Source organism: Panthera onca, chromosome F2 (genome assembly GCF_046562875.1).
Source record: "Panthera onca isolate mPanOnc1 chromosome F2, mPanOnc1 haplotype 2, whole genome shotgun sequence".
NCBI classification, from domain to species: Eukaryota; Metazoa; Chordata; class Mammalia; order Carnivora; family Felidae; genus Panthera; species Panthera onca.
In genome coordinates, this window is record NC_138356.1 from 4,325,876 (window position 1) to 4,351,435 (window position 25,560).

Sequence of the window (25,560 nt, forward strand, 5' to 3'; positions counted from 1 at the left end):
TCCGTGAAGACTTTGGTGAACTATTGTGCAATGATTTCCAGAATACGCTATCAAATGACAAAAGGCAAGATATGTCACCTTTTGTGTAAGACAGAAAGTGAAATAAGATACATAGAGACCTTTTTTGCTGTGTTTATATATTAGTTAGATACATATTTGCATATTACTACAAAACAAATGTGGGGAAGATAAAGCTGAAACTAATGGAATAGTTGGTGTAGGGTGTGATGCTAACAGGGTAGAAAACATAAAGGTAGGAATGAGATTGAATATGTCTTTTCTTAATATACTTTTGACTTTTGAGACATGTGCATATTATGACAAACAAGACTTCTTTCAAAACCTAAAAATGAATGTAAACAGAAACAAATGAACTTAACTATACCAAACAGATAACACACACAGAGGAAAGAATTGGTTTGAGTAAGTTTTAAATACAGCGTGCTGACTGTACTGTCTCAATGATACAAAAGACAAAAAAAAAGAGTTACAGAGCTGTCACACACTGAACTTAGCATGTTGGTTGTGATGCGGTATTTGGTATCGATAATTCTGAAACTACGGTGAGTGATATGTAGAATATAGCAGATGAGTAAATACATTCCTATTTTTGGAAACCAGTAGGTCTCATGACGGAAGAAGAATATGTAAACGTGTAATGGAGGAGAATGAAGAAAAAACCTGTGATGTAGGATCTGAACTAACGGTATCAGTATAAACCCATGACTATGCAAATATGTGTGTAGCTATACATTTAAAGGCCCCTACTTTTGTTTTTCTAGATATTATTTGCCATTTAAAAGAACCACAATTCCTAGGCTATTTCTAGATCTGTGGCAGAAAAGTTAAAAGTAAGCTTGGACCACTTTGGACCAGAAAGCAAAGAAATACTCAAAGATTAATGGGAACATGTCAGAAGAATGAAGTAGCTGTTCAAAGGGTTCCGATGATCAAATCTGGAATAATTTGGGCATCAAAAAGTAATGACAGCTGCAGATTATAACACAACGAACAGGAAAAAAATACCTGAGTGTATAATGATCCTAAAATTAATGAGGAAAGAAACTCTTCTTACAGAAGAATGCCAACCAATAAAACAGAAGGATGATAGGCAGAAATTACTATTTGGCAATCCCCAATATAATAGTTGATTGAGGCAGGGTTACCAATGGATTCCAAACCAGTGGATGAAAACTGTTGGAGAACAGGGTATAAAATGAGAGCTCCAAGTATCACCCATGTGATACTTATTAAAAGGGAAACTATCCTTTCGGGGGAAATATCACCCACATGACACCTGTTACAAAGGGAAAGTGTCTTTACAATGGAAACATCTGGTGAAAACACCACCTTAGCCAAGTAATCAAACTTAGCAGTACTACGGTTGATCATGAAGAAATAATAAAACAAATTCAGATTATGATCCATCCTACAAAATAACAGGCTTGAATTCTTAAGATATATAAATGTTTGGGAAAAAAAAGTGAGGTGAGGGTTCTGGATTAAAGGATACAGAAGAGACATGATAACCTACACTTGATGGGTCTTGGGTTGAGAGGAAAAGCTACCTATAAATGAAATTTGAGGGGCATTGGGAAAAACTGAATATAGACTCTACATCAGATAATATTATTGAATCAAAATTAAATTTCTTAGGTATAAGATATTGCAGTTATGTAAGAAAATGTCCTTGTTCTTAGGAGACACATAAAAAATTATGGAAGATGAAATATCATATCTGCAACTTATTTGGAGGCATTTCAGTCAGTTAGAACAAATACATAAATACATGAATACGTATATACACACATAGATGTGTGCATATAAAAAGAGAGAGAGAAATGCAAATGTAGCAAAATGTTAACAACTGGAAATTTTATGTAAAAGGTACACAGGTAATCATTGTATTATTCTTTCGAGTTTGGGGCAGATTTGAAAATTTTCAAATTAAAAAGCTGGGGGATATGTTAATAAAAACTTAGAAAGGTGAATTAACTCACCAAATTTCATAAGACTATTTGGAGGACCAGAAACAATACCCACTTCCGACATTCTACCCAGCTTTCTCTTTACTCTGCCATTTGAGAAAGGCTTTCTCCCAGAAGAATGCAAGCAAACCAGAGGGGATCAGCACTGGACTGAGATCGTGTGTTTCAGTCGTGTTATTTAAATAATAGCATGCATTTATTTTATCTCCGTGGTATAGCATAACGTTTGTCCATGGTGTTTATCAATTACTGTTGTTCCTCTGGGTCTCAATTATCTTTCTTATAAGAATAATTGAGTTGTCCACTTGAGTAATCCATTTGAGTTATCCATAATTTAATTTGGGCCTGCTTCCCAAATGTGTTATTCTTATCAGTTTCATCCGGAAACTAGAAAGCTCAAACAGGCCGGTGAGTCACAGAGTCCTGACACACTGCTCTGCAGAAAGTAAAATCCAGGGTCTTTGGATAACAGATTCCTGGTCTTACCCTCTAGCCCTTAGGGCCCAGCAATATATAATGTTTCCAGATTCCTTTTTCAATAACCTATTACCAAGCTCTGTATTTAGTAACAACAACAACAACGCCAGCTCTTTTCCAGAAAACTCTTTTACAATTATAGGAGCAGTGTGGCTGGAATTTGTTTTAAACATCAAGGAAACGGAGAATCTCCCATTGCAATTAGCGCAAAGGTGACCCAAGGAAACAAAATCACCAGATGCTTGATTTCACTTTGTATTGTATATTGGTATAAAAAGCCACACGGTCAAAATTGTTAATCCTCTTTCATGAAAATTTAAACTTTATTTTTAAAGCTTTTTTTCCCCTTATTTTCCTTTGTCCTTATAACAAATTGGTAACATTGTGGCCATATTACTGTCATTACCTCTCGAAGACAGGAATGAGCTGTCTCTTGCAAGAGGCCATTCAACTGCCTCCTACTGGACTCTGGTGGTCTCCTTGTGATTCTAGCCATATAATTCTTTTTTGTAATTAAGTTTTTAATATTAAGTCCAGTATAGTTAACATGCAGTGTTATATTAGTTTCAGGTGTACAATAGAGTAATCCAACAATTCTATACATCATTACTCAGTGCTCATCATGACACATGTACCTTAATCCATTTCGTGTATTTTGACCCATCTCCCCACCCACCTCCCCTCTGACATGCTTTATGTTAAATGAGTTCCTCAGTTAACACTTTTTTTCCAACAAGAACATTTTTTACTTGAAGCATATTTCAGAATATATGGTTTGAGAAGATAGAGAGGGAGGACTTAAGATGGCAGAGGAGTAGGGGGACCCTATGTTTGCCTCACCCCTCAAACAGCCAGATAAATACCAAATCGTTTTGAACACGCAAAAAATCAATGTGAGTAGTGAGAGAACAAACTGGGAGGGAGAGAAATGGCCACACTGTGGAAGGCAGAAGGTGTGGAGAGTTGATTTGGGGGAGGGAACCATTATCAAGAAGAGAGGAGTGAGAGAGAAAGAGAGTGAGAAAGAGAGAAAGCAGCATGCAGGGGACAGCACAAGAAAAACCCTTCCTCAAAACCACTGACTGGGAAACAGAGAGGGGCTGACTACCACAACTTTTTATAAGCAGCAGAGCTGAAAGTCTGAAGTTTTAATGTTTATTTATTTTTGAGACAGAGAGACAGAGCATGAACGGGGGAGGGTCAGAGAGAGAGGGAGACACAGAATCCAAAGCAGGCTCTAGGCTCCGAGCTGTCGGCACAGAGCCCGACGTGGGGCTCAAACTCACAGACTGGGAGATCATGACCTGAGCCGAAGTCAGAAGCTCAACCAACTGAGCCACCCAGATACCCCTGAAAGTCTAAAGTTTTAGAAGTCCACCCCATCTCCAGGGTCATGCCTGGCAGCAGTCCTGTGGGAAAGGAGGGCAGAGGCTTGATAGTGAAGAACATGGTCTGAGGATCCCCTGGGTCGCAAGGGGACAAAGAGTTCCCCTTCTTGGAGTACACTGGGGAGACGTGGCATAGCCTCTCCAGGGACAAAAGAGCCGGTGGCCACCAACATGCTGCCCAGCTCAGTAGCATAGGATCAGAGACGCCTGCTGCATGCAACAAACCTTGGTCCCAGCTTTGTCTGTGCTTTACCATAAACTCTAAACTGCTGAATAGTCACATGAGTGCTTCTACGGGACAAACCAGCACCAGCCACAGCAGAGCAAGACCCTCCCCAAAGGATGAGTGCAGGTCTGCAACGTACCAGGTCCCTAAACTTTGGACTTTTGAAACACAACAATGTGCCTGCCTGGAAGGCAGATAGCTGGGACACAAGCAGGGTGAAAGCAGGGATTTAACAAAAGCCAGGGACACGCTCTTCTGTAAGGGATTCCTAAACAGTGGTGGGTGAGCACTCCCCTCTCCAGTGATGAGAGAGCAGGGTGGCACCACCAGCACCAACCAACTTCGGTAAGCAACACAGCACCCCCAGGGGAATATGGAGCCACTTACACCAAACCCCACCCCCCTGTGTCCTGTAGATGTGTCTTTCCTAAACAAGTTCCCCTGAGAACCAGTGCAGCAGGCCCCTCCCCCAGAAGACCAGCACAAACCCCTCTCATGCACCAAGTCTAGTGATCACAGATTGCTGCAGAGCTTCAGCTTTATGGGAAATAGGATCCAGCCTCTTTTAACAATCAGACCAAAACACACCTACTTAAAGCTTGAAAAACAGTGGAAAAGGTCTAAATTCTTCCCTCTGCAGGCAAGGGGAAACCCTGAAGAGGACTGACCCGAGGGAAGGAGCAGCCAAAACACAACAGCAGAGTGCACACTCTCATAGACTTCCTGAAGCACCAGGTCCAAGATAGTATAAAACCTCTTCTTAATACAGCCATCACTCTAAGGACAGCAATGTAACAGACTTTCCTAACACACACACACACACACACACACACACACACACACACACACAGAGTGACCTAGACAAAATGACAAGATGGAGAAATTCACTCAAAAAGAAAGAACAGGAAGAAGTCATGGCCAGGTATTTAATCAAAACAGACAGAAGTAAGATATGTGAACTAGAATTTAAAACAATCATAAGGATAGTATCTGGGCTTGAGAAAAGCATAGAAAACACTAGAGAATCCCTTACTGCAGAGATCAAAGACCTAAAAACTAGTCAAGCCAAAACAAAAAATGCTATAACCGAGATGCAAAACTGACTGGATGCAATGATAACAAGGATGCGCAAAGTAGAGGAATGAATCAGTGATATAAAAGACAAATTTCCAAAAATTATGGAAAATAATGAGGCTGAAAAGAAAAGGGAAATTAAAGTATTGGATCATGAATTTAGACTTAAGGAACCCAGCAACTTCTTAAAACATGATAAGATTTCTTATCATAGGAGTCTGAGAAGAGGAAGAGAGAGAAAGAGAGGCAGAAGGATTATTTTAGTATATTATACCTGAAAACTTCCTTACTCTGGGGAACAGAACAGATATCGAAATCCAAGAGGCACAGAGATCTCCCATCAAACTCAGCAAAAGCTAGCCAACACCAAGAAATATAGTCAAATTCACAAAATACATAGACAAGGAAAGAATCCTCAAACCAGCAAGGGAAAAAAGTCCTTAACCTACAAGTGAAGATAAATCAGGTTCACAGCAGATATGTCCACAGAAAGTTGGCAGCCCAGAAGGGAATGGCATAATATATTCAACAGCAGCTACTATCACCCTCAATGAGGAAAAACTGAGAGCTTTTCCTCTATGGTCAAGAACAAGACAGGGATGGCCACTCTCACCATTGTTATTTAACATAGTACTGGAAGTCTTGTCCTCAGCAAGCAGACAACAACAACATCAACAAAAATAAAAGGCATCCAAATCAGCAAGGAAGAAGTCAAACTTGCATTATTTGCAGATAACATGATACTCTATGTAGAAAGCATGAAAAACTCCACCAAAAAAAAATTGCTAGAACTAATACATGAATCCAGCAAAGTCACAGGATTTAAAATCAATGTACAGAAATCTGTTGCATCTTTATACACCAATAATGAAACCGCACAAAAAGAAATCAAGGAATCAACCCCACTTACAACTGCACCAAAACAATAAGATAATTGGGAACAAACCTAACCAAAGAGGCAAAAGATCTGTACTCTGAAAACTATAAGTCACTGGTGAAAAACTGAAGAAGACACAAAGAAATGGAAAAACAATCCAAACTCATGCACTGGAAGAACAAATATTGTTAAAATGTGTATGCTACCCAAAGCAGTCTGTACATTTAATGCAATTCCTATCAAAATACCACCAGCATTTTTAAAAGAGCTAGAACAAATAATCCTAAAATTTGAATGGAACCACAAAGGTCACTAATTTGTTCCTCTGCTTTTTCCACCCTGCTATTTATTGCGTCTTCATTATTCCAAATGAACATCTTCATGTTCCAAATCTCATTTATTGCATTCTTCGTCTTTGAATGATTCTTTTTTAATTATTTTATATTTTATCTCTGTGGTAAGGGTCTCCCCGATGTCTTCTATTCTTTTCTCAAGCCCAGTGAGTATCCTTATGATTGTTGCTTTAAATTCTCTACCAGGCATGTGACTTATATTTGTTTCACTTAGACCTCTGGCCTTGGACTTTTCTGTTCTTTAATTTGGGATAAATTCCTCCGTCTTGGCATTTTGTCTAAGTCTCTGCATTCTTCTGTGTGTCAGAAAAGCCAGTTATGTCTCATGCTCCTGAAAGTAGTACCCTTATGAAGAAGAGGGCATATAGTGCCCAGGGCCTGATGCTTCAGCAAAGGTCCCTCGTGTGGGTTGTGTGTGCTCTGTGTTGTGTTGCGGCTGTTCTATCCTTCAGGCCAGTCGTCTGCAGTCTCCTTGCCTGCTGTGGCAGCATTTGGTCCATGGCCTGAATGTGGCAAGCTTTAACTAGGTGTGCTCTAGTCTGCTTGTGAAATGAGACCTGACAGCAGCTCCACCAGAGCTGAGGCCCTGCAGAACTCTCTGATCCGGAGACGTGGTGGGAACAGGGGTTTGTGCTGGTCTTCTGGGGGGAGGGAGCCTACTGCCCTGGGACTGCGGCAAGCTTGATGGAGAAGGGCAGTCCTTTCAGGGCAGGTAGGGAGTGGCGCTTAGTGTAAGGAAGGCAAGCAGCCAGGATGGCTCAGCAATGCCTCTGTGGTGCAGTGGCTCTGTGTTTATGCTGGTGTGCAGGGGAGGGAGCTGGTGCTGGCCAGCTCCCCTGGTCCCAGAGAGGTATATCTCCATGAATGCTTCCTCCCAGGGACACTCACAAGATGAGCAAATAATCTCCCCCACTGTGTGCTCCAGGCATTCTTCAGATTGCTGTTTCAATGCTCTCTGTTTCTAGGATGTTTGCCTGCATTCTCTCCCGGAACAGGGCAGCGTGCTCTGGGCTCTATCCCAGCCAAGCCTGCTGTCCTTTAAAACGCCAGGCTTTAAGACCTACTGGTTGCAAGAACTCACAAAATTCAGCCCCTCTCATATTCCAAACCAATGGCGTTGGGGCAACGTTTTCTTTGTGCATTCCCCTAGGTGCTTCTCTCTTTCTCTTCCTTCTTTACAACCACATCTAGCTATAGAATTCTAACTGTGCTAGCTTACAGGAATGTAGTTTGTTCTATATTTAATTATGCATAACTTTAAGTTTACTAGGACTTGATAGGTTAGTACATTTAATCTGTCCATCATTTTTTTTCCCAATAGTTTCTGCCTCTTCTTAACACTCTTCTTAACACTATTTCTGCCTCTTCTTAATACTAGACTCTCATTATACACAATTTTGAAAATACAGAAAAGTAAAAAGAAGATAAGACACTGTGTACAATCTCCCCATCAAAATAGTTTACTTATGGCTATCAATTTATGGTGAATATTTTAATGACCTATTAAGTATACTTGATATTTTTGTATATAAAAATGAAAATACTCATATACACACCACACAAATCAAGAAACTGAACATCTCCAACATCACAGAAACCTCCCTCATGCCTTGCTTGTCAATAAACCTCAGCTTCTAGCAAGATGGAAAGTGTGCATTTCGTTTGACCTGGTTTTGAACTTTTTATAAATGGAATCATAACATGTGTATTCCCTCTTTTGTGTCTGGCATCCTGCTCCAAACATTTCATTTACAAGATTTATCTGTGTTGTTGCAGGTGGTTGTAATGCATTCTTTTTATTTGCTCTATAGTATTCCATCGTGTGAATTTACTGCAATTTACTTATAGATAATTTGGCTTTTCTCCAGTTTTCAGTATTACAAATAATGTTTCTACCAAGTTCTCTTTTTTTAAGTTTATTTATTTTAGGAGAAAGAGAGTGAATGAGCAGTGGAGGGGCAGAGAGAGAGAATCCCAAGCAGGCTCTGTGCTGTCAGCCCAAAGCCCAATGGAGGCCTTGATCTCCGGAATCGTGAGATCATGACCTGAGCTGAAATCAAAAGTTGAACACTTAGCCAACTGAGCCACCCAGGTGCCCCTCAACCAAGTTCTTATACATAACTTTTGAAATGTATATATATTCCTTTCTGTGGATTATATGCTTAGATGTGCGATTTCTCAGTCATCAGATCTACGGGTATTTAGTTTTAGTGGATACTGCTAAATAGTGTTCTAAAATAACTGAGCCAATTTTCACCCTGGCAATTTATAAGAGGTCTATTGGCTCCATTATAGTTGACTATTTTGAGTGTTTTTTGTTGTAATGGAGGTGTGAGGAACCCCATTGTGATCTTATGTTGCATTTCTGTGACAGCAAAGAATGCTGAATATACATTTTCATGAGTTTATTGACCATTTGGAAATTATAATTTGTCAAATGCCTGTTCAAACATGTTATATATATTTTTAGTTAGGGATTTTGCCTTTTATTTATTGATATGTAAGAGTTCTTGATGCAAATCCTTTATGGTATATACATAATTGTAAATATCCAGCCTGTCGCTTCTCTTTTTACTCATAAAAGTGTCTTTAGTAAGCTGAAGTTCTTAATTTTAATGAAATCGAATTTATCAGTCATTTTCTTCACTGTTTTCCTTTTGTATACTCTGAAAATCTTTGTCCAAAGGGTATAAAGATTCTTTTCTATGCTATCTCCTAGAACCCTTGTTACTTTTACCTTTTATATGATCTATGATCCATCTGGAATTCATTATTGTACACATGGCAAAGTAGTGAAATGGGGTTAAAATATTTTTCATCGTGGTTATCCAAATAACTGCACTATTTACTAGAAAATTTTCATTTTCACACTTCAGTGCAGTACGTATTTGTGACAGCTCAGGTGACCATTTACATGTGGGTCTGTTTCTGGACTCCTCACTCTGTTTCATTTGTTTCTTTGCCATTGAAACAATCCCACACTTTTATTTCTCTTATTTACAATAAAGCTTGACATCTAGTTTAAATCTTTCTACAATATCTTTCTTTAATACTTGATGAACTATTCGTGTCGAATCAGCTTATAAACTTCCACAAAAGAGCCTGCTGATACTTGACCGGGGTGGCATTGAACCTATAAATCAGGTTGAAAAGAAATGATATCATACCAATATCAAGTCTTTGAATTCATAATCATGATACTGTGGTCATTTATTTCAGATTTCTTTCATTTCTCCCAGTAATCAGTTGTTTTCTCAGAGAGTTATGGCCTTTGTTACATTTATTTCTACTTATCAAAATGTTTAATGTTATTGCAAAATGTATCCGTTAAAAATTTTCATTTTTGAGATGGTTGTTGCTAGAATATAGAAATACACTTTATTCTTTACATCACCAAAATGAGTTATTAATTTTAGTAGCCCATCTGAATATTTTGTATTTCATGTGTACACAAAAATGACACAGGTAAATATTACCATTTTAATTATTTTTTCTAATCCTCATCACTTTTTATTCTTAACTTGCCTTACGGTAAAAAATACTGCCTCCAAAATAATGTTGAATGTCAATTTTACAAATGAGTATTCATGTCTCATTCCACATTTTTGGAGGAAAGTGTTTACTATTTGTTAAGTAGAATGTTTATTACTGATTTTTAGTGGATATACTCTACCAAATTAAGGAAGTTCCCTTCCATTCATAACTTGCTATGAGATTTTTTTTAAATCAGTAAGTTAAGTTTTATGAGACGTTTTCTGCTTTTACTGAAATGATATGACTTTTCTACCTGTATTATAATAATGTTGATTTTTGTGTGTTAAACCAAACTTGAATTCCTGGAATAGGCCTAACCTGGTCATGATCTTTTTCATGCATTGGTAGAATCATTTGCTAACATTGTATTTAATATCTTCATGTTTATATTCTTGAGGGAAATTGACTAAAAATGTTTCTGCATTTTGCTGTGAAGATTATGCTGGCTTTATAAAATAAGTTGAAAAGTACTTTCTGTCTCTATTCTCTGGCAAGGTTTGTGTCACAATTAGTTTAATTAAAAAAAATATTTAAGTAATTCTTTGCTGAAGCTATCTGAGCCTGGGGTTTTCTTTTGAGAAAGGATTCTTTTTTAAAAAATGTTGATTGATTGATTGATTGACTGATAGAGAGCATGAGTGGGGGAGGGGCAGAGAGAGCCGAGAGAGAATCCAAAGCAGGCTCTGCACTATCAGCACAAAGCCCAACAGGGGTCTAGACTCATGAACCATGAGATTATGACCTGAGCCAAAATTAAGAGTTGGAATCTTAACCAAGTAAGCCACCTACGTGCCCCTGGGAAAGGATTTTAATGGTTTTGTCTCTTCGTGTGAAATTTAACACTTTTAATAGGATTCTCCTCTGTATCAGTTTAAGTATTTTAGGACCAATTTATCCCATTAAATCTAACATTTCAAATATAGTGGCATAAAGTTGTTCATAATAATCTCTCCTTGTCTGTCTAAATGACTATAGGATGTGAATGATGACCTCTTTTCCATTCCTGATATTGTTAAGTTGTGCCTCTTCTCTCTTTAGTTGTTTACTCTAACTACCAGCTCTCATATAATTGATTTAAAAGACAAAAAGACTTTGGGCATTTCTAAAGAGCAAGTTTTGGCTTGTGAAAATTATCATTTATATAATGTTTCATTGATCTCTGGGTTTCTTGTTTAATTTATTTTTTTCTATCTTTGGTTTGTTTTCTGTTCTTTTTCTAGCTTCTTGAGATGGATGTTTAACAATTTATTTTTATTTTTTTGCTTTTCTAAAACATGCATTTAAGTCTATGAATTCCCCTCTAAGCTTTCCTATAGCTGTATATTTCAGGTTTTCATGTCTCCTATTTTCATTTTTACTGAGTTCAAAATATATTTTCTTTTTTTTTTTTTACTTTTATTTTAACCAAGAGTTATTTAGAAGAGTATTTATTGCTTAATCTCCAAACTGTTGGTATTTTCTAGATGAACTGGATTTTTAGTTGAATTTTGCTTAAATTCACTATAATCAAGGCACATATTTTATATGATTGTAATGCTTTCAAATATGTTGAAACTTGCTTTACGACACAGAATATGGTCATTTTTATAAATGTTTCATGTGCACCTGAAAAGAATATTTATTTTACAGTTGTGTACAGTGTCTCATATATGTTAGGTAAATTTGGTTAGTTATCTGTTAACAGCTTTTATATACTTATTCATTTTTGTCTTTTAGTGAAGTTTTTAAAAAATCCTACATACACATGGCTATTTCTATTTTTCCTTTTATATCTGTTAATTTTAGCTTTATAAATTTTATAGGTACACACAGTTTTTGTATTATATTTTCCTGTTGAATTGGCCTTTTATCCAGGATGAAATCTACTCTGTTAGATATTAGTATAATAAAAACTGCTTTCTTTGGTAGGCTTCAACTTCTGACCTTTATGTGCCCTCATATTTGTTTCTTTGGAACAAAATATAGTCGAGTTTACTTCCTTTTTTAATCCAGTCTGACAAAAAATTTAGTCAAAAATTTAATTAAAAAATTTAATCCATTTATGTTATATGCAATCACTGATGTATTTGTGTTTAAATACACCATCTTACAATTTCTTTTAAGTTTGTTTATTTATTTTGAGAGTCAGCGAGAGTGTGAGAAGAAGAAGGGCAGAAAGAGAGAGAAAGAGACAGAATCCCAAGCAGGCTCCATGCTATCAGCACAGAGCCCAATGCAGGGCTCGATATCATGAACCATGATATCATGACCTAAGCCAAAAGGCAAGAGCCAGATGCTTAACTGACTGAGCCACCCAGGTGCCCCATTTCTCTCTTTCTCATGTCTGCTCTTTGTTCCTTTTGCCTTTCTTGCCTTCTTTGGCTTAATCAAATATTTTTTATTATTTGAATTGTCTCTCATTAACTTAAGTATACATTCCTTATTATTCTTATAGTGGTTGCCCCAGAAATTACAACAGATATACTGACCTAATTTTTTTTTAATTTTTTTTTTTTTACGTTTTTATTTATTTTTGAGACAGAGAGAGACAGAGCATGAACAGGGGAGGGGCAGAGAGAGAGGGAGACACAGAATCTGAAGCAGGCTCCAGGCTCTGAGCAGTCAGCCCAGAGCCCGACGCGGGGCTCGAACTCACAAACAGTAAGATCATGACCTGAGCCGAAGTCAGAGGCTTCACCGACCGAGCCACCCAGGCGCCCCTATACTGACCTAATTAAAGCCTACCTTTAATTGATAATTTCAGCACTTTCTTAACAAAGAAAACATCTGAAAGCACCTTAATTGCACTTAACCTCCTCCTACAACTTGTGCTATTGTCATGATGCCTTTTAATTCTACATATGTTAAATGCACATTACTATGAGAAATAAACAATAATTTAAAGTTAGTCAAAGTTTTACCCTTTATGTGCTCTTTATTGCTTCCTACACTTGCATTTCCACTTTGGATCCTTCTCTTTTTGCCTGAGGGGAAAAACAATTTGCAGGCCTACTGACTGCAAATTATCTCAGCTTTTATGTGTCTGCAAATGTCTTTTTTTTTTTTTTTACCTTCATTGTTAAAGGCCAATTTCCCTGTGAATAGAATTCAAGTCTTTCCATTTTTTTTTTTTCAGCAAAATGCCTTTCCATTGTTTTTAACTTTCACCATTTTCATGGTTATTTCTTGAAATATAATATACATTTACCTAGAAATATTTTTTATTTATTTTTTATTTTTTTTTTAACGTTTTATTTATTTTTGAGACAGAGAGAGACAGAGCATGAACGGGAGGGGCAGAGAGAGAGGGAGACACAGAATCTGAAACAGGCTCCAGGCTCTGAGCCGTCAGCACAGAGCCCGACGCGGGGCTCGAACTCACGGACCGCGAGATCGTGACCTGAGCTGAAGTCGGACGCTTAACCGACTGAGCCACCCAGGCGCCCCTAGAAATATTTTTTAAATGACCCCTTTGTTTTTGGTTTTCAGCATATACTACCATGTGACTGAGTGTAGTTCTCTGTGTATTTAGCCTACATGTGTCATAAGGCTTCTTGAATCTGTGACTTGGTGTCTTTTGTTCTGGGGGAACACTGGTGTTTCAAATCTCTTCAAATACTGCCTCTGTCCTATTTTCTTTATCATCTCTGTCTGTGACTCCAATTACATGTAGATATTTTTGTCATGTCCCGGTCTTTTACTCTCTTTCTTGTGTTTTCCATCTTTTTTTTCCCCCAAGGTGCTTCTATCTGGGTAATTTTTAATGGCCTGTCTTTCAGGACGCTGATTCTGCCTTCTGCCATATTCTCATCTATGACTAAAGCAAGCTACTCAACCCCCAAATGCAATGATCTGTTTAGTTCTAAGAAAACAGAATAATTTCCTCCTTTGGGTGAAAATTTCTTTCATTTAATATACTCCTTTAAATATGTCAATCCTAGTTATTTTAAGCTCTGTGTTTTACAACTTCAAAATCTTAAACAAACGTAGCATTTTTAGCTATCTGCTTTTTCTTTTGGTTTTCCTGGCTTGCCTGGACACCTTTCACTGACTGCCAGACATGATGTGTGAAAAATGGTAGAGGGTTTGGATCATTTTATACTTTTCCAGAGAAGGAGCAATTTGTTTTTAGGAGGCAGCAGAATACAGATGACCTTCACCAAGTCTAGGATGGTCCAGTGCTTCTAGGGCATAGCTCTTCAGGGGCACAAAATTAAAACCAGGGGTATTTATCAGGTGCTTTTTTCTGTGATGGGCCCTAAAGTCTTACTTTTATTTCTCGGGTATCTTGAAATGGCCAAAATCTCTGATCAGCTTTGATTAGTCTCAGGAGTTGCTTTCTCCTTGGCCTCTTGGTAACCTCTCCCCTATACGTTTGACTTCTAAGTCAGCAAGTGCCTCCATTGAAATGGCTGGCAAAATGTTCACCTCACTACTGGGCAGCTGCCTTCTCTCAGGTGTCCCGGCCCTCTAGTGCTGGTTGTCACAGTGGTCTTCAATTGCAGCCTTTCTCTTCCCAATCCGGTGAGACCCCCATGAAATCTAGGCTACTGCCTGTCTCCTCCTCATCCCCAGGCCCTGCATCTTGAATTGGCAAATGACCAGACAAGGAAAAGTCGCACTGAAGGTTTGAGTCAGCTCAGCCAGCCTCCTATCTTTCCCAGATGTTAGCTTCTCGAGTCCTGGCTGCCTTGGTTGTCTCTCAGACTTTCAAAGAGTTCCTTTTTGCGTTTTATTCGTATCTTTGAGATTTTTTTTTTAATCTGGATCATTCATACGATACTAGCTAGACTGGCATAAAGCCATATGTTGTTATTTTTTCACCATAAAAAAAGCAAGTTACAATGTAAACAAGCTACGGAGAGATCCAACCAAAGTCTTATTAGTAATAATTGATGGAAAGCCAAATCTTGTCCACAGGTTTCTATTATCCCAGAAATGAATGCCTTGTTTTAAATTCTCCTGCATACCTCCAACTAGAAAACTATGCTGATACTTACTGCAGGAAATTTTGTTCCCTTGCTACATCACAGAATAGCCATAAAAACAAGGGGCACCTGGGTGGCTCAGTCGGTTGAGTGTCCGACTTCAGCCCAGGTCATGATCTCGCGGTTCGTGGGTTCAAGCCCCGCATCGGGCTCTGTGCTGACAGCTCGGAGCCTGGAGCCTGTTTCAGATTCTGTGTCTCCCTCTCTCTCAGACCCTCCCCTGTTCATGCTCTGTCTCTCTCTGTCTCAAAAATAAATAAACATTAAAAAAAATTAAAAAAAAAACCAAATCAAATATCTTAACGAAAGTTATGGCTACTTACAGAGTAAAACCCTTGGCAAACCATTAAACATCAATCCTTCAAAGTCTTGAGAGGGAAAAAACAACGACATTATTACACCAGATTTTTAAATAAAAGTAAATAAATGAAATAGTGACTGTTGATTCATCAACACGGTAAAAAGCTCTCATAAAATGAAGCATAGTGAAGATTTCACATTACATAAAACATAAAATCAGACTTCATAATTATATCTTATTTGAGAAATATTTTAAACATTGAGGTTTTCTTACAAAATTTGGTAGTTTGGTTGCTTAAAAAAACACACACACAACAAGGAACTCAGTAGTTACACCAGCTAAAAGGTTTACTTTTCCCTCACTTTCATGAACATATTTGTAGTGTAAGTCTAACTCTGTTGGGTCCTCAGAACTCATTGAGCAATAGGGTCTTTATCACACTGGCCCAGCACAAGTTCTCTCCAATCCTAGAGTCTTTCAGTGCCCCATTTCTGACCTCACTTCTTTCTCTCTTGCACAACTTACTATTTAAGTAACCCATCATCTGTGATTTCAGCCTTCCTGAAAGCGATCATGTATAAGAAACCATTGGTTAACCAGCAGTTAATCAAAGCGTGTGTGAATCCTGACTCTGCCCCTTTCTAGATGTATGAATGTGGGTAAATGACGTCACACTTACAAGCCTCAGTGTCCTCATCTGTAAAACAGAAATAACAGCTGCAGCAGGGAATGGAACTAATGTGCACGAGGCAAAGTATTCAATGTAATTAACACCACAAGTGATCACTGTTCCAGTTTTGTTTTTAATAAAAATATTTAGACACAAATTAATAAGTATGGCTTCTACCAAATGAAGAGGTGGACTGTTCATTAATAATTACAGAATTGTGTACTATATAACTCCACAATGTGGCCCAACAGTGATAGAGATCATTTTGCTACACTCCTCAAAAACCTTTTAAAGTGGCAACTACATTGAAAGAAGAGGTTTCATAACATTTGGTAACATTAACAATCTGATAAATTAATAATATCTTTGCTTTTCTATCACCTCCATACCTCAGTAGATAATGGCGGAAGGCTTCAATGAGGATACTCCCCAAGTGCCAGACCCCCTGGAGATACTAGTTAAGATGCAAATCTTTGGGTCCCTCCTGAAAAAGTGTTAAATGAGAATCTTTGAGGGAGAGGGAGTCTTCATGTCCACAAGCTCTCTAGGAAACTTTTTTTACATATTTTGGTTTGAGAACAACTGCTTTATTGTTAAGTAAGGAATAACCCTTGTAGTCCTTACTTCCTTATGCTCTTACATCACCCCAACCAGAATTATCGTGATAAAGTATGTGTATCCAGGCATCAGTAATTGGAAAGAAGCCAGGTGGGAAAAGCACAAGTATAAAGTCATAATCTCAACCCTAAAGTTAGAAGGACTAGCTTGGCTGTAATACAGCGATAAATCCAGCCAAGCTGAAAACACTGTTAACTTGATTATGAAAATATTATGTCAAGAAGACTAACATACCCATGTAGTTCTAACGACACAAATAGTCTTAACTTCCACTGATTTCACCCTCTGGATTAAGTGCAGCATAAATAAATTTTACATATAGAGCACTGTTAGTACATGTAAGCCCCCAGCATCACCTCTCCTAACATTCTACTCTCTTCTATTATAGCAGTTGTCAATTTTTATTACATACGTTTTTATAGTTTTTATAGTTTTATAGTTTTTATAGTTTTATAGTTTTATAGTTTTTTCTTTACTAACAGTCCCTAAGGTCAGACCATCTGCTATACCATAGCAGGGTCTTGTGTATTTTAGTCTGGATCAAAAGCCAGCAAACTGGTAAGCTGGTCACAGATATCAATATCTGTTGAGTGAATAAAATACGGGTAATACACATTGGAATATTTTATTAGAGCTTAGCCATAAAGTTGTAACTTTTCCTCTAAATACATGATTTTTATATATATATTTATTTTGTATATATATATAAATATATATACTATATATAAATATATACATATACGTATATATACATATACATATATATTATATATGTATATACATATTATATATATATACATATAATATGTATAATATATACATATTATATATACGTATATATGTATATATACATACATGTATTATATATATATATTATACATATATATGTATGTATGTGTGTGTGTGTATATATATATATATATATATATATATATATATATCTTTTTTAAGCATAGAAGAGAGACCAGACCCAGGCCTGGTCCTGTTTTTTTTTTTTAATGTTTATTTATTTTTGAGAGAGAGAGCACAAGTGAGAAAGGGTCAGAGAGAGAGAGAGAGAGACAGACAGACAGACAGAATCTGAAGCAGGCTCCAGGCTCTGAGCTATAAGCACAGAGTCCAACGTGGGGCTTGAGCTCACGAACCTTGAGATCATGACCTGAGCCGAAGTTGGATGCTTGACTGACTGAGCCACCCAGGTGCCCCTAAATACATGATTTTAAAAATATTCAGAGTATTACAAACAAGGAGATGATCCAGTGGCATGTTGGTGAAAGCCAGAACTTTGGAGTCACGAGGTCATGAATTTTAATTCCATGTCTATTGCTTTGGATAGGGGACCCACAGACAAATTGTTTAACTACTCTTTCTCTCAGTTTCTTTGTCCATGAAGCTTTTCTAAACAAACAGAATACAAAGGACAATTAGATGAGTAGGAATATCTCCCAGATTCAGAAGGTAACAAAAACACAAGCAGTGGAAAGAAGCAGAGAATCTCTGATTATAAGAGTGCTAGCGAAACTTAATTCCCATCCATTCTGTTCTTTACTCTCAAAATGACTTTTCATGGCAAATTGCAATCCAACTAGCTTGTAATTTTACAAGCCTCACAGATAAGCGATAAGTACTCACAGAGTGTTCAAATTCTTAAGTTTCTTGAAGACACTCCCAGGAATTTCTCGTATTCTGTTAAACCGCAAGTCTCTGGGAACATAAAAAGGAGGAAAAAGATTATAATATGCACATTCCAGTGGTGTTATTATTTCCAGAAGCTTGAAAATGAATTCTCTCTTTATAACCAACCACGGCACTAAAAGACCAAACCTAAGGCAGAATTAGGTACATTAGGCACTGATCAGTAGGGAAGTCTGTTGTTTCTGGCGACTTATGCATATCAGTGTGTATGCTAGTCCAAAGGTGCAGCCAGTTACAGGGCTCTTCCCAGTGTTGAAGGCAGTTACCGCATTTCCTTTAGGTCATATTCCTATGACACCAAAACAAATTCTGTACATGGCAACATGGCAATTGAGCATAAGTACTTTGGAAAACATCGACAGATCAGATGTCACTTATCAACTCAACGTAACACCATTACGCGGGTTTAGGCAAAGTTATGAAACAGTTAACTTTTCTTCATAGTCCAGGAGTACGACAGCCTTCTACGGAAGTATTAAACCAAGTCAACAAAACAATTAGTTTAAGAGAGACAACCAACATTCTCTTTCATCAGTTAATATATCGCTTTATGCAGCATGTAAATTACTGAGTGCCAAGTACGTGTCGCATACTGTGTTAAGTAACAAGGACACAAAATACGTGGTTCCTACCTGGTTCCGGCTACCGAGCAGGCACAGATGGGCCGAGGATGACAACCCGATAATTACATTACTTAGTATCTGAAGTATTGGTGGTCTGACAGAGCAACAAACAAAATGCTATGCACAGGAAGCCAACTTAAGGTACTGGTCTGCCTAGACCTACTCCCTGTGATTTTGGGGGCAGTCGTCAGCCAGGTGCCCTTTAGGAGGGTGTTTAAGGCCAGCCAACTGAAATCACCATCTCCTCGGACACCGTTTCTCCTGTGGGAAGCAGAGGACTCAGAATAAAGCAAGTTGGGGGCATTCAGGAGTGTCGCCCGGTGCTAAAGAAAAGACAGTTGTGCTCTTTGGGATCGGAGATTATGAACAAGGAGCACCTAGGGCTATTAGCACCCAGACTGGCCAGAGACAAATCAGGCCAAAATGTGGGAGAAGAAAACAAAGCTATGCATCCAGCTATTCCTGAGACCAAAGTTGCCTCCTTATTTTTTTGGTATCTAGGCAAGAAGCTATCATTTGGTTAAGTTTATTTGAGCCGGTTTATATCACTCATGTAGAGGGCACAGTAGAAAGATGAAATAATTTGTTTGGAAGTGTGAGACCCAAGGGAAATCATAGCCGAAAGCTTTTACAGAGTATTAGTGTGTCAGGAAAACAAACAATCAGAAAGGAAGAAAGGAAGGAAGAAAGAAAGAAAGAAAGAAAGAAAGAAAGAAAGAAAGAAAGAATCTACTTCACCTCAATTAATTTCTCAAAATAAAATTCTTCACCACCATAAAAAGTAGTTCTATTTTAGAATACTTGATATAAAAATCTTTATAAAATTACCTCTTAAATCCTATCATTTTATGTTTCTCTTGAGTTGACGTTGGAAGAATATGTACAATTTTTTTTAAGTTTATTTATTTTGAAAGAAAGAGAAAGAGAGAGGATGAGTTGGGTAGGGGCAGAGAGAGATGGGGAGAGAAATCCGAGGCGGGGCTCCATCCCATGAACCGTGAGATCATGACCTGAGCCAAAATCAAGAGTTGGACACTTAACTGACTGACCCAGGCACCCCTATGTACAATTTTATAGGAGCTGTTTCAGTTAAATCCTGACACCTGGAAAGAAAAAATATGTGTGACATTTTTAAAAACACTTTCAATTAAAATAACTCATTGTGAATACACCTCTTTGTAGGATGGAACACAATGCTTAAATATCATACGTTGTTATTTGATGTTTCTGCTCTATATTTTTAAAAGAAGCTTTATAAATGATGTGAAATACTCACTATGAACTCATAAGAGATAAAGTTATATAAATGCAATTACCCTAGACCCATTGGTTTCCCTTCAAAACAGGAACTTTAAATTACAGAAAGGACTGTCCTCTCACACCAAACCATAAATCCTAATAGTACTCCCAAATTGAGCTTCTAACAATACAAGGAAGGAGTAAATATAAAAGGGTAAATCATTTTCCTTTTTTGGGGCTTTGAAAATTTTTACAAATTCAGAACAGTACAAGTAAGAAAAGAATACTCTTTATTGTCCGTATTTAGAGTCAACAGCTGTTTTCACTTGATATCGTTGGCTCTACTCATAATTCCACACATTTTTATTTTGATTACCCAAATCATATGTAAAAATATATTATGGGCAAAGTAAAAGTCTCTTTGAAGCACTATCTTAATTTTAGCTATGCCTCCTTCTTCCCACATGTAACCTCTCTTCTGAGCGTGATGCTCCTTTTCAGACACACACACATATATAGGTATGTGAATAAATATAAGGTAAAATGTATACATATAAAAATATGAAAATAAACATAGGTAAATATAAAATATTTAGTGCTTTTAAATTTACAAAAATGTATCAAAATTTTTATAGTTTTTATTTTTATTATTATTTTTTTAATGTTTATTTTATTGTTGAGACAGAGACAGAGCGTGAGCAGGGGAGGGGCAGAGAGAGAGGGAGACACACAATCTGAAGCAGGTTCCAGGCTCCAAGCGGTCAGCACACAGCCTGATGCGGGGCTCGAACTCAGGAACCGCGAGATCATGACCTGAGCCAAAGTCGGACGCCCAGCCGACTGAGCCCCCCAGGCGCCTCAAATTTTTACAGTTTTTAAAACTCTCTTTTTCTCCCTCAACTGCATCTTTTCTAGATATTTACACATAAAGACCTAGATATTTATCCCTAACTGTCCTATAATACATCATCATGTCATTTCACAATTCATTTATGTGTTCTCTTACTAACAGCCATTTTGACTGTTTTCAAATTCTCACAATATTTACAAACAATATTTCTTTTTTTTAGGTTTTTTTTTTGTTTTTTTGTGGGTTTTTTTTGGGGGGGGGGAAGAGGGGGAGAGGCAAAGAGAAAAGGAGAGAGAGAATCCCAAGCAGGCTCAGGGCTGTCGGTGCAGAGCCCCACGTGGGGCCCAATCTCATCAACCGTGAGATCATGACTTGAACCGAAATCAAGAGTCAGATGTTTAAAGGACTAAGCCACCTAGGCACCCCCTACAAACAATATTTCAATAAACATTCATACATGTCTCCCTGTGCACGTGAAGAAATGTTTCTCTGGAACATATTTAGAATAGGATTGCTAGATCATAGGGTATACACAATGATACCAATTCCCAATTTACTTTCACTTAGATGCCATAGCAGTAATATAAGTAATTAAAAATAACGATAAAAGATGTTTGAACTAATCACCAAAATGCAAACCTAACTTTTCACTGGCTTGATTTGAAAGTCAAGGTGTTAAATGTGTTGGCGATCAAAATCCCTCCAGTCTTCACTAGCAAACAAAACTAAGGTCTCCTGCCACAAGAATTGTGTGGCGAGGTGTCCACCGTCCCAAGGGTTACTCGGGGAAGCGTGAGATACACGACCCACAGTTCTCACCACTCAGGCAGCCACAGGAAACCTCTTCCAGAGGAGCAAAGCACACTTAGAGCCCCAAGGATTTTCTCCACATTCACTTGAATTCCCATAAGACATATTCAAATGCACCAAAGTTAACATGTTCACACCTGGTGTTCTTTGCTAGTATATTCTACTACATAAACTTGTATAGTTAGGTATGTTATAAACTAAAAGTCTAAGCAAAGACTTCCCTTGATAATTTTAATTGCTGCATTTTAAGATTGCTTACGGGGCATTGCACAATGAATTGCTTAAAGTAATATTTACCATATTTTTTAAGGAAATTATACTAGAAGATCATTTGAATTCAAATGATCACCAAATTTGGATTATTCTGCTCTCTGGGTAAATAAATTTATCCAAAAACATAATTCATCTTCCCATACTGCCTCTATTTTGCTCAAGATGGGCCACTAGAATTTCACCCACACAAAATTTGTCATTTATATAAAACTCCCCTTAGCATAACATGTGGCATATTTTCACCATTCGCATAGAGTAAAAGTTGAATTATTATATATCCTGCACAATTTATCCCTTTATGATATATGTAATATTGATTATATAATATTCAAAAACTAATCATTACTTAGTCCAATTTTCCTCCCATTTATTGTTCACTGCAATTCAATTTAGAAGCAGTTCTAGGAAATGCACCAGTATGAAAGCTGAGCACATGTGCTTCCTGGCAGTGGTTAAACATGAGTCTGTCTGTCTGTCTCCCTGGCCCATCCCCAGCTCAAGCTGCTGAGGCTGGGAAGAAAGGTTTCATGATTTATATGGTGAGAGATTTGGAATCCATGTTTCTAACCAACAGGAGACGGGTTTTAGTTCAAATTCAGTCCAGAAGATTCTTCTTCAAAAAGAGTTTTAAATGATTCTGCATCGTAGACAGCGGGCAGAGAACAAGCGTGGACAGACAGCAACGTGAACTAGCCTCAAACAGATTAGCACAGCTCAAGATCCTGCTATTTAGTTCCTCCCGGGAATGAGGGGCACCGCGCCCCCGTCAGCACCCGTTACACACCCTCCGGGCAGGTTAGATGGACTTCTACCGTGTCAGTGTGTGGCAAAGTCCAGAGAAAGACCTCACGGAGGGAGAGTGAAGCCAGACCCGGTGCAGATCCCAAGGTTCCCAGTATATTTTATAAATGCCAAACACAGGGCATATTTTCTGTAAACATTAAACGAGTAGGCCTTTAAACACAAAAAAATAAAATTGGCATTGCCCACAGATGGTAGTCTAGTTGAAATCCTAAGATGAATGTGATGCTCTTGGAAAACACCAGTAGACTGAATGCATAGGTCATCAGGAGATAAAATCAAAGTCTAAATTTGAGTTGCTTCTTGAAGGTGAGACCCAGGCTACACAGCTCTTCTGGTCCCGTCGTGGTGAGGGCCTTCCTAACAGTTCCCCGGGCTGGAGATGGTCCTCGGCTTTATTACAGCGGATGCCTGAGCTAAGGGGGCCCATTCCTGCCACGAGAGCTAAGAATCTGGCCCTGAGAGAGCAAAACCTCAGAGAGCACCAACTTCACAGGCTGGGTTCTGCCTGAGTGTGCTACTTGTTTTCTCCTAAGTGAGAAATATGCATTCTGGCAGAAAGCCTATCCTCATGAAAAAAAGATCAAGCAGATCTGTACTCGAGTCAGAAGCATTCCTGTTGAAGGTGGGGATGCAACGAAGTCACTGTAAAGTCAAAAGCATAAAACTGCAGAAACAGTGTAAGCAGGTTCTCGTCTCCGCTGGCTTCCCGGAAGGGCAGGAGGAAGCCAAAGGGCTCCGGACGGCCTGGCCAGCGTCGTCTTTGCCCAGAGCGCACATCCCTACCTCCCACCTGTCTCTGGAGTCAGAGCATGAGCACACCCTGCTCCCTGCAGCTCTGCCCTGTGTCATCCCAGCTCCCGAAGCTGCCCCGGCCTCCGTCTTCCTTTCTCAGCTGCTGTCTCAGGTGCCGCCCCTCACCCACAGGGTCGAGACTGCCCTGACCTTGGAATGAGGGGAAGACTGCAAGAGATCTCTCTACCACCTCTCCTGCTGTCCTACAACTTCTGTATCCTTCTGTCTTACAGCCCTTTCAGGGTAGGAACTGGAAATACATTTTCCAGGCCTGAAAAACAGCAGCTGGAGAACACCACTCAGTGCATGGCTTGCCTGATAGATACCCAGTCCCGCTCTTTGGTTTTCTCTGATGTCAGGTTCATTTTCTGCCTACCAAGTGTCAGGCAGCTAAAGCTTGAGGTTATCGTCTGTTGCTGTTTATTTGGCCTGAAGTTAACTTGATTCGAAGGGTAGTTTATGTGTCAGCTTGGCTAAGCCACGGTACCCAGATTTTGGTCAAACTCCAGTCTAGATGTTGCCGTGAAAGTGTATTTTTATATGTGATGAACACCAAAATCAGTAGCCTTTGAGTAAAGCAGATACCCTCCATAATGTGGGTGGCCCTTATCTGATCAGTTACGCCCCTTAAGGGGAAAAGATCAAAGTGCCCCGAGGAAGGGGAAATGCTGTCCCCCTCCCAAGCAGCCTCAGACTCAAGCTGCAAATGAACTCTTCCCAGGGTCTCCAGCCTGCCAGCCTGCTCTTCAAACTTCAGACTTGCTAGCCCCCACAAGAGCACCAGCCAATTCCTTAAAATGAATCTCTCGGTCTTCTCTCTCGCTCTGTCTCAGAAACATCTCATTGACCTCATTCTATTTGTCCAGTTTCTCCAGAAAACCCTGAGACTCCTGATATTCCCACCACCACCTCCCCCCACCCTGCCAGCCGAAGTAACAAATGATGATGTCCATTCATTCCTTCATTCAGTGTAGCTTTTCTAAAGACCTGGGCACGCTTGGCCAAATGCCATCCCTTGCAAGGGGGAGGGACGTAGTGTCAGTGAGTGAAAGGGGCCATGGGTAAGAAAGCTGGTTCGGAAGCCTGGCCAGGGAGGCTTAAGGAAGCCTTCCAAACCTGCATGAAATATGCATGAAATATGCACCGTCACTGAAGGGCCAGGTCTGCATATCAAAAGCTCTGAGGAGGGTGGCTCCTAGCGGCCTCCACTCCTGACGAGGTGTTGCTGCAGTGCTCAAGGGAAAATCAGCACTAACACTAGTGCACTGACAAGGCTTAGCGAGGAGCACAACAAAGGAAGGGCAGGTGGTGTGCGAACGAACTTTGCCTAGGCTTGGTGCTGGGCAGATAGTTCCGATTTCTCCCTCCCTTTTGTTTCTCATATGTTGACTACTTATCTACATATCTCCAGTAATGGCTAAAGTGCCTATACATATGTCAGAATACTATGAAGACTTCAAAGAAGATACTAGAACAATCTAATAATGCTTCCTCAATCTAGCTGCTTCACTTTGCTCTTCAGTGAAATTTCCAGCCCAGCTCTGCACTATTTTCCAGAAATGGATTGCAATCCCCTCTCAAACTATTAATTAAGCCAAGCTGGACTGAAGCTTTTTCCACTACACTTGTTCACAAAATCCCCGGGATGAGGAAATCAATTAAGCAATGGGTCTTAAAGCACTGAGAGCCATAAGGTGCTCACAGAATGTTAAAATTGGAAGCTAGACACACACACACACACACACACACACACACACACACACACACATAAACATAAAGAATTAGGCTGTACTTTTCTCTACTGTCCCAGTTTCTTACAACAAGCAAGTACTGCTATAAAATCTTAAAGAACATTTTAAAAAGAAGTTGTCTTACAGATTAATTAGTCTAACCTCTAACTTTATGTACAAGACAAGAGAGAAAAGTATAGGGGAGAGAAGAGAAGTGGAACGTACTCACATATTCATCCTGGCTAAAGTTCAACACTACCTTTTGGAGACA

At 38.8% G+C, this 25,560-nt stretch overlaps 1 protein-coding gene across 4 annotated transcripts in view; it reads right to left on the reverse strand.

Moving 5' to 3' along the window:
• Positions 1-25,560, reverse strand: part of PXDNL (peroxidasin like) — a 419,548-nt gene that overhangs the window by 243,541 nt on the left and 150,447 nt on the right. For all 4 annotated transcript variants that reach the window (XM_060610502.3, XM_060610501.3, XM_060610500.3 and 1 more), the window contains exon 2: positions 18,106-18,177. In XM_060610502.3, the coding sequence (XP_060466485.3) occupies positions 18,106-18,177 (72 nt within the window). The remainder of the gene's footprint in view (positions 1-18,105; positions 18,178-25,560) is intronic.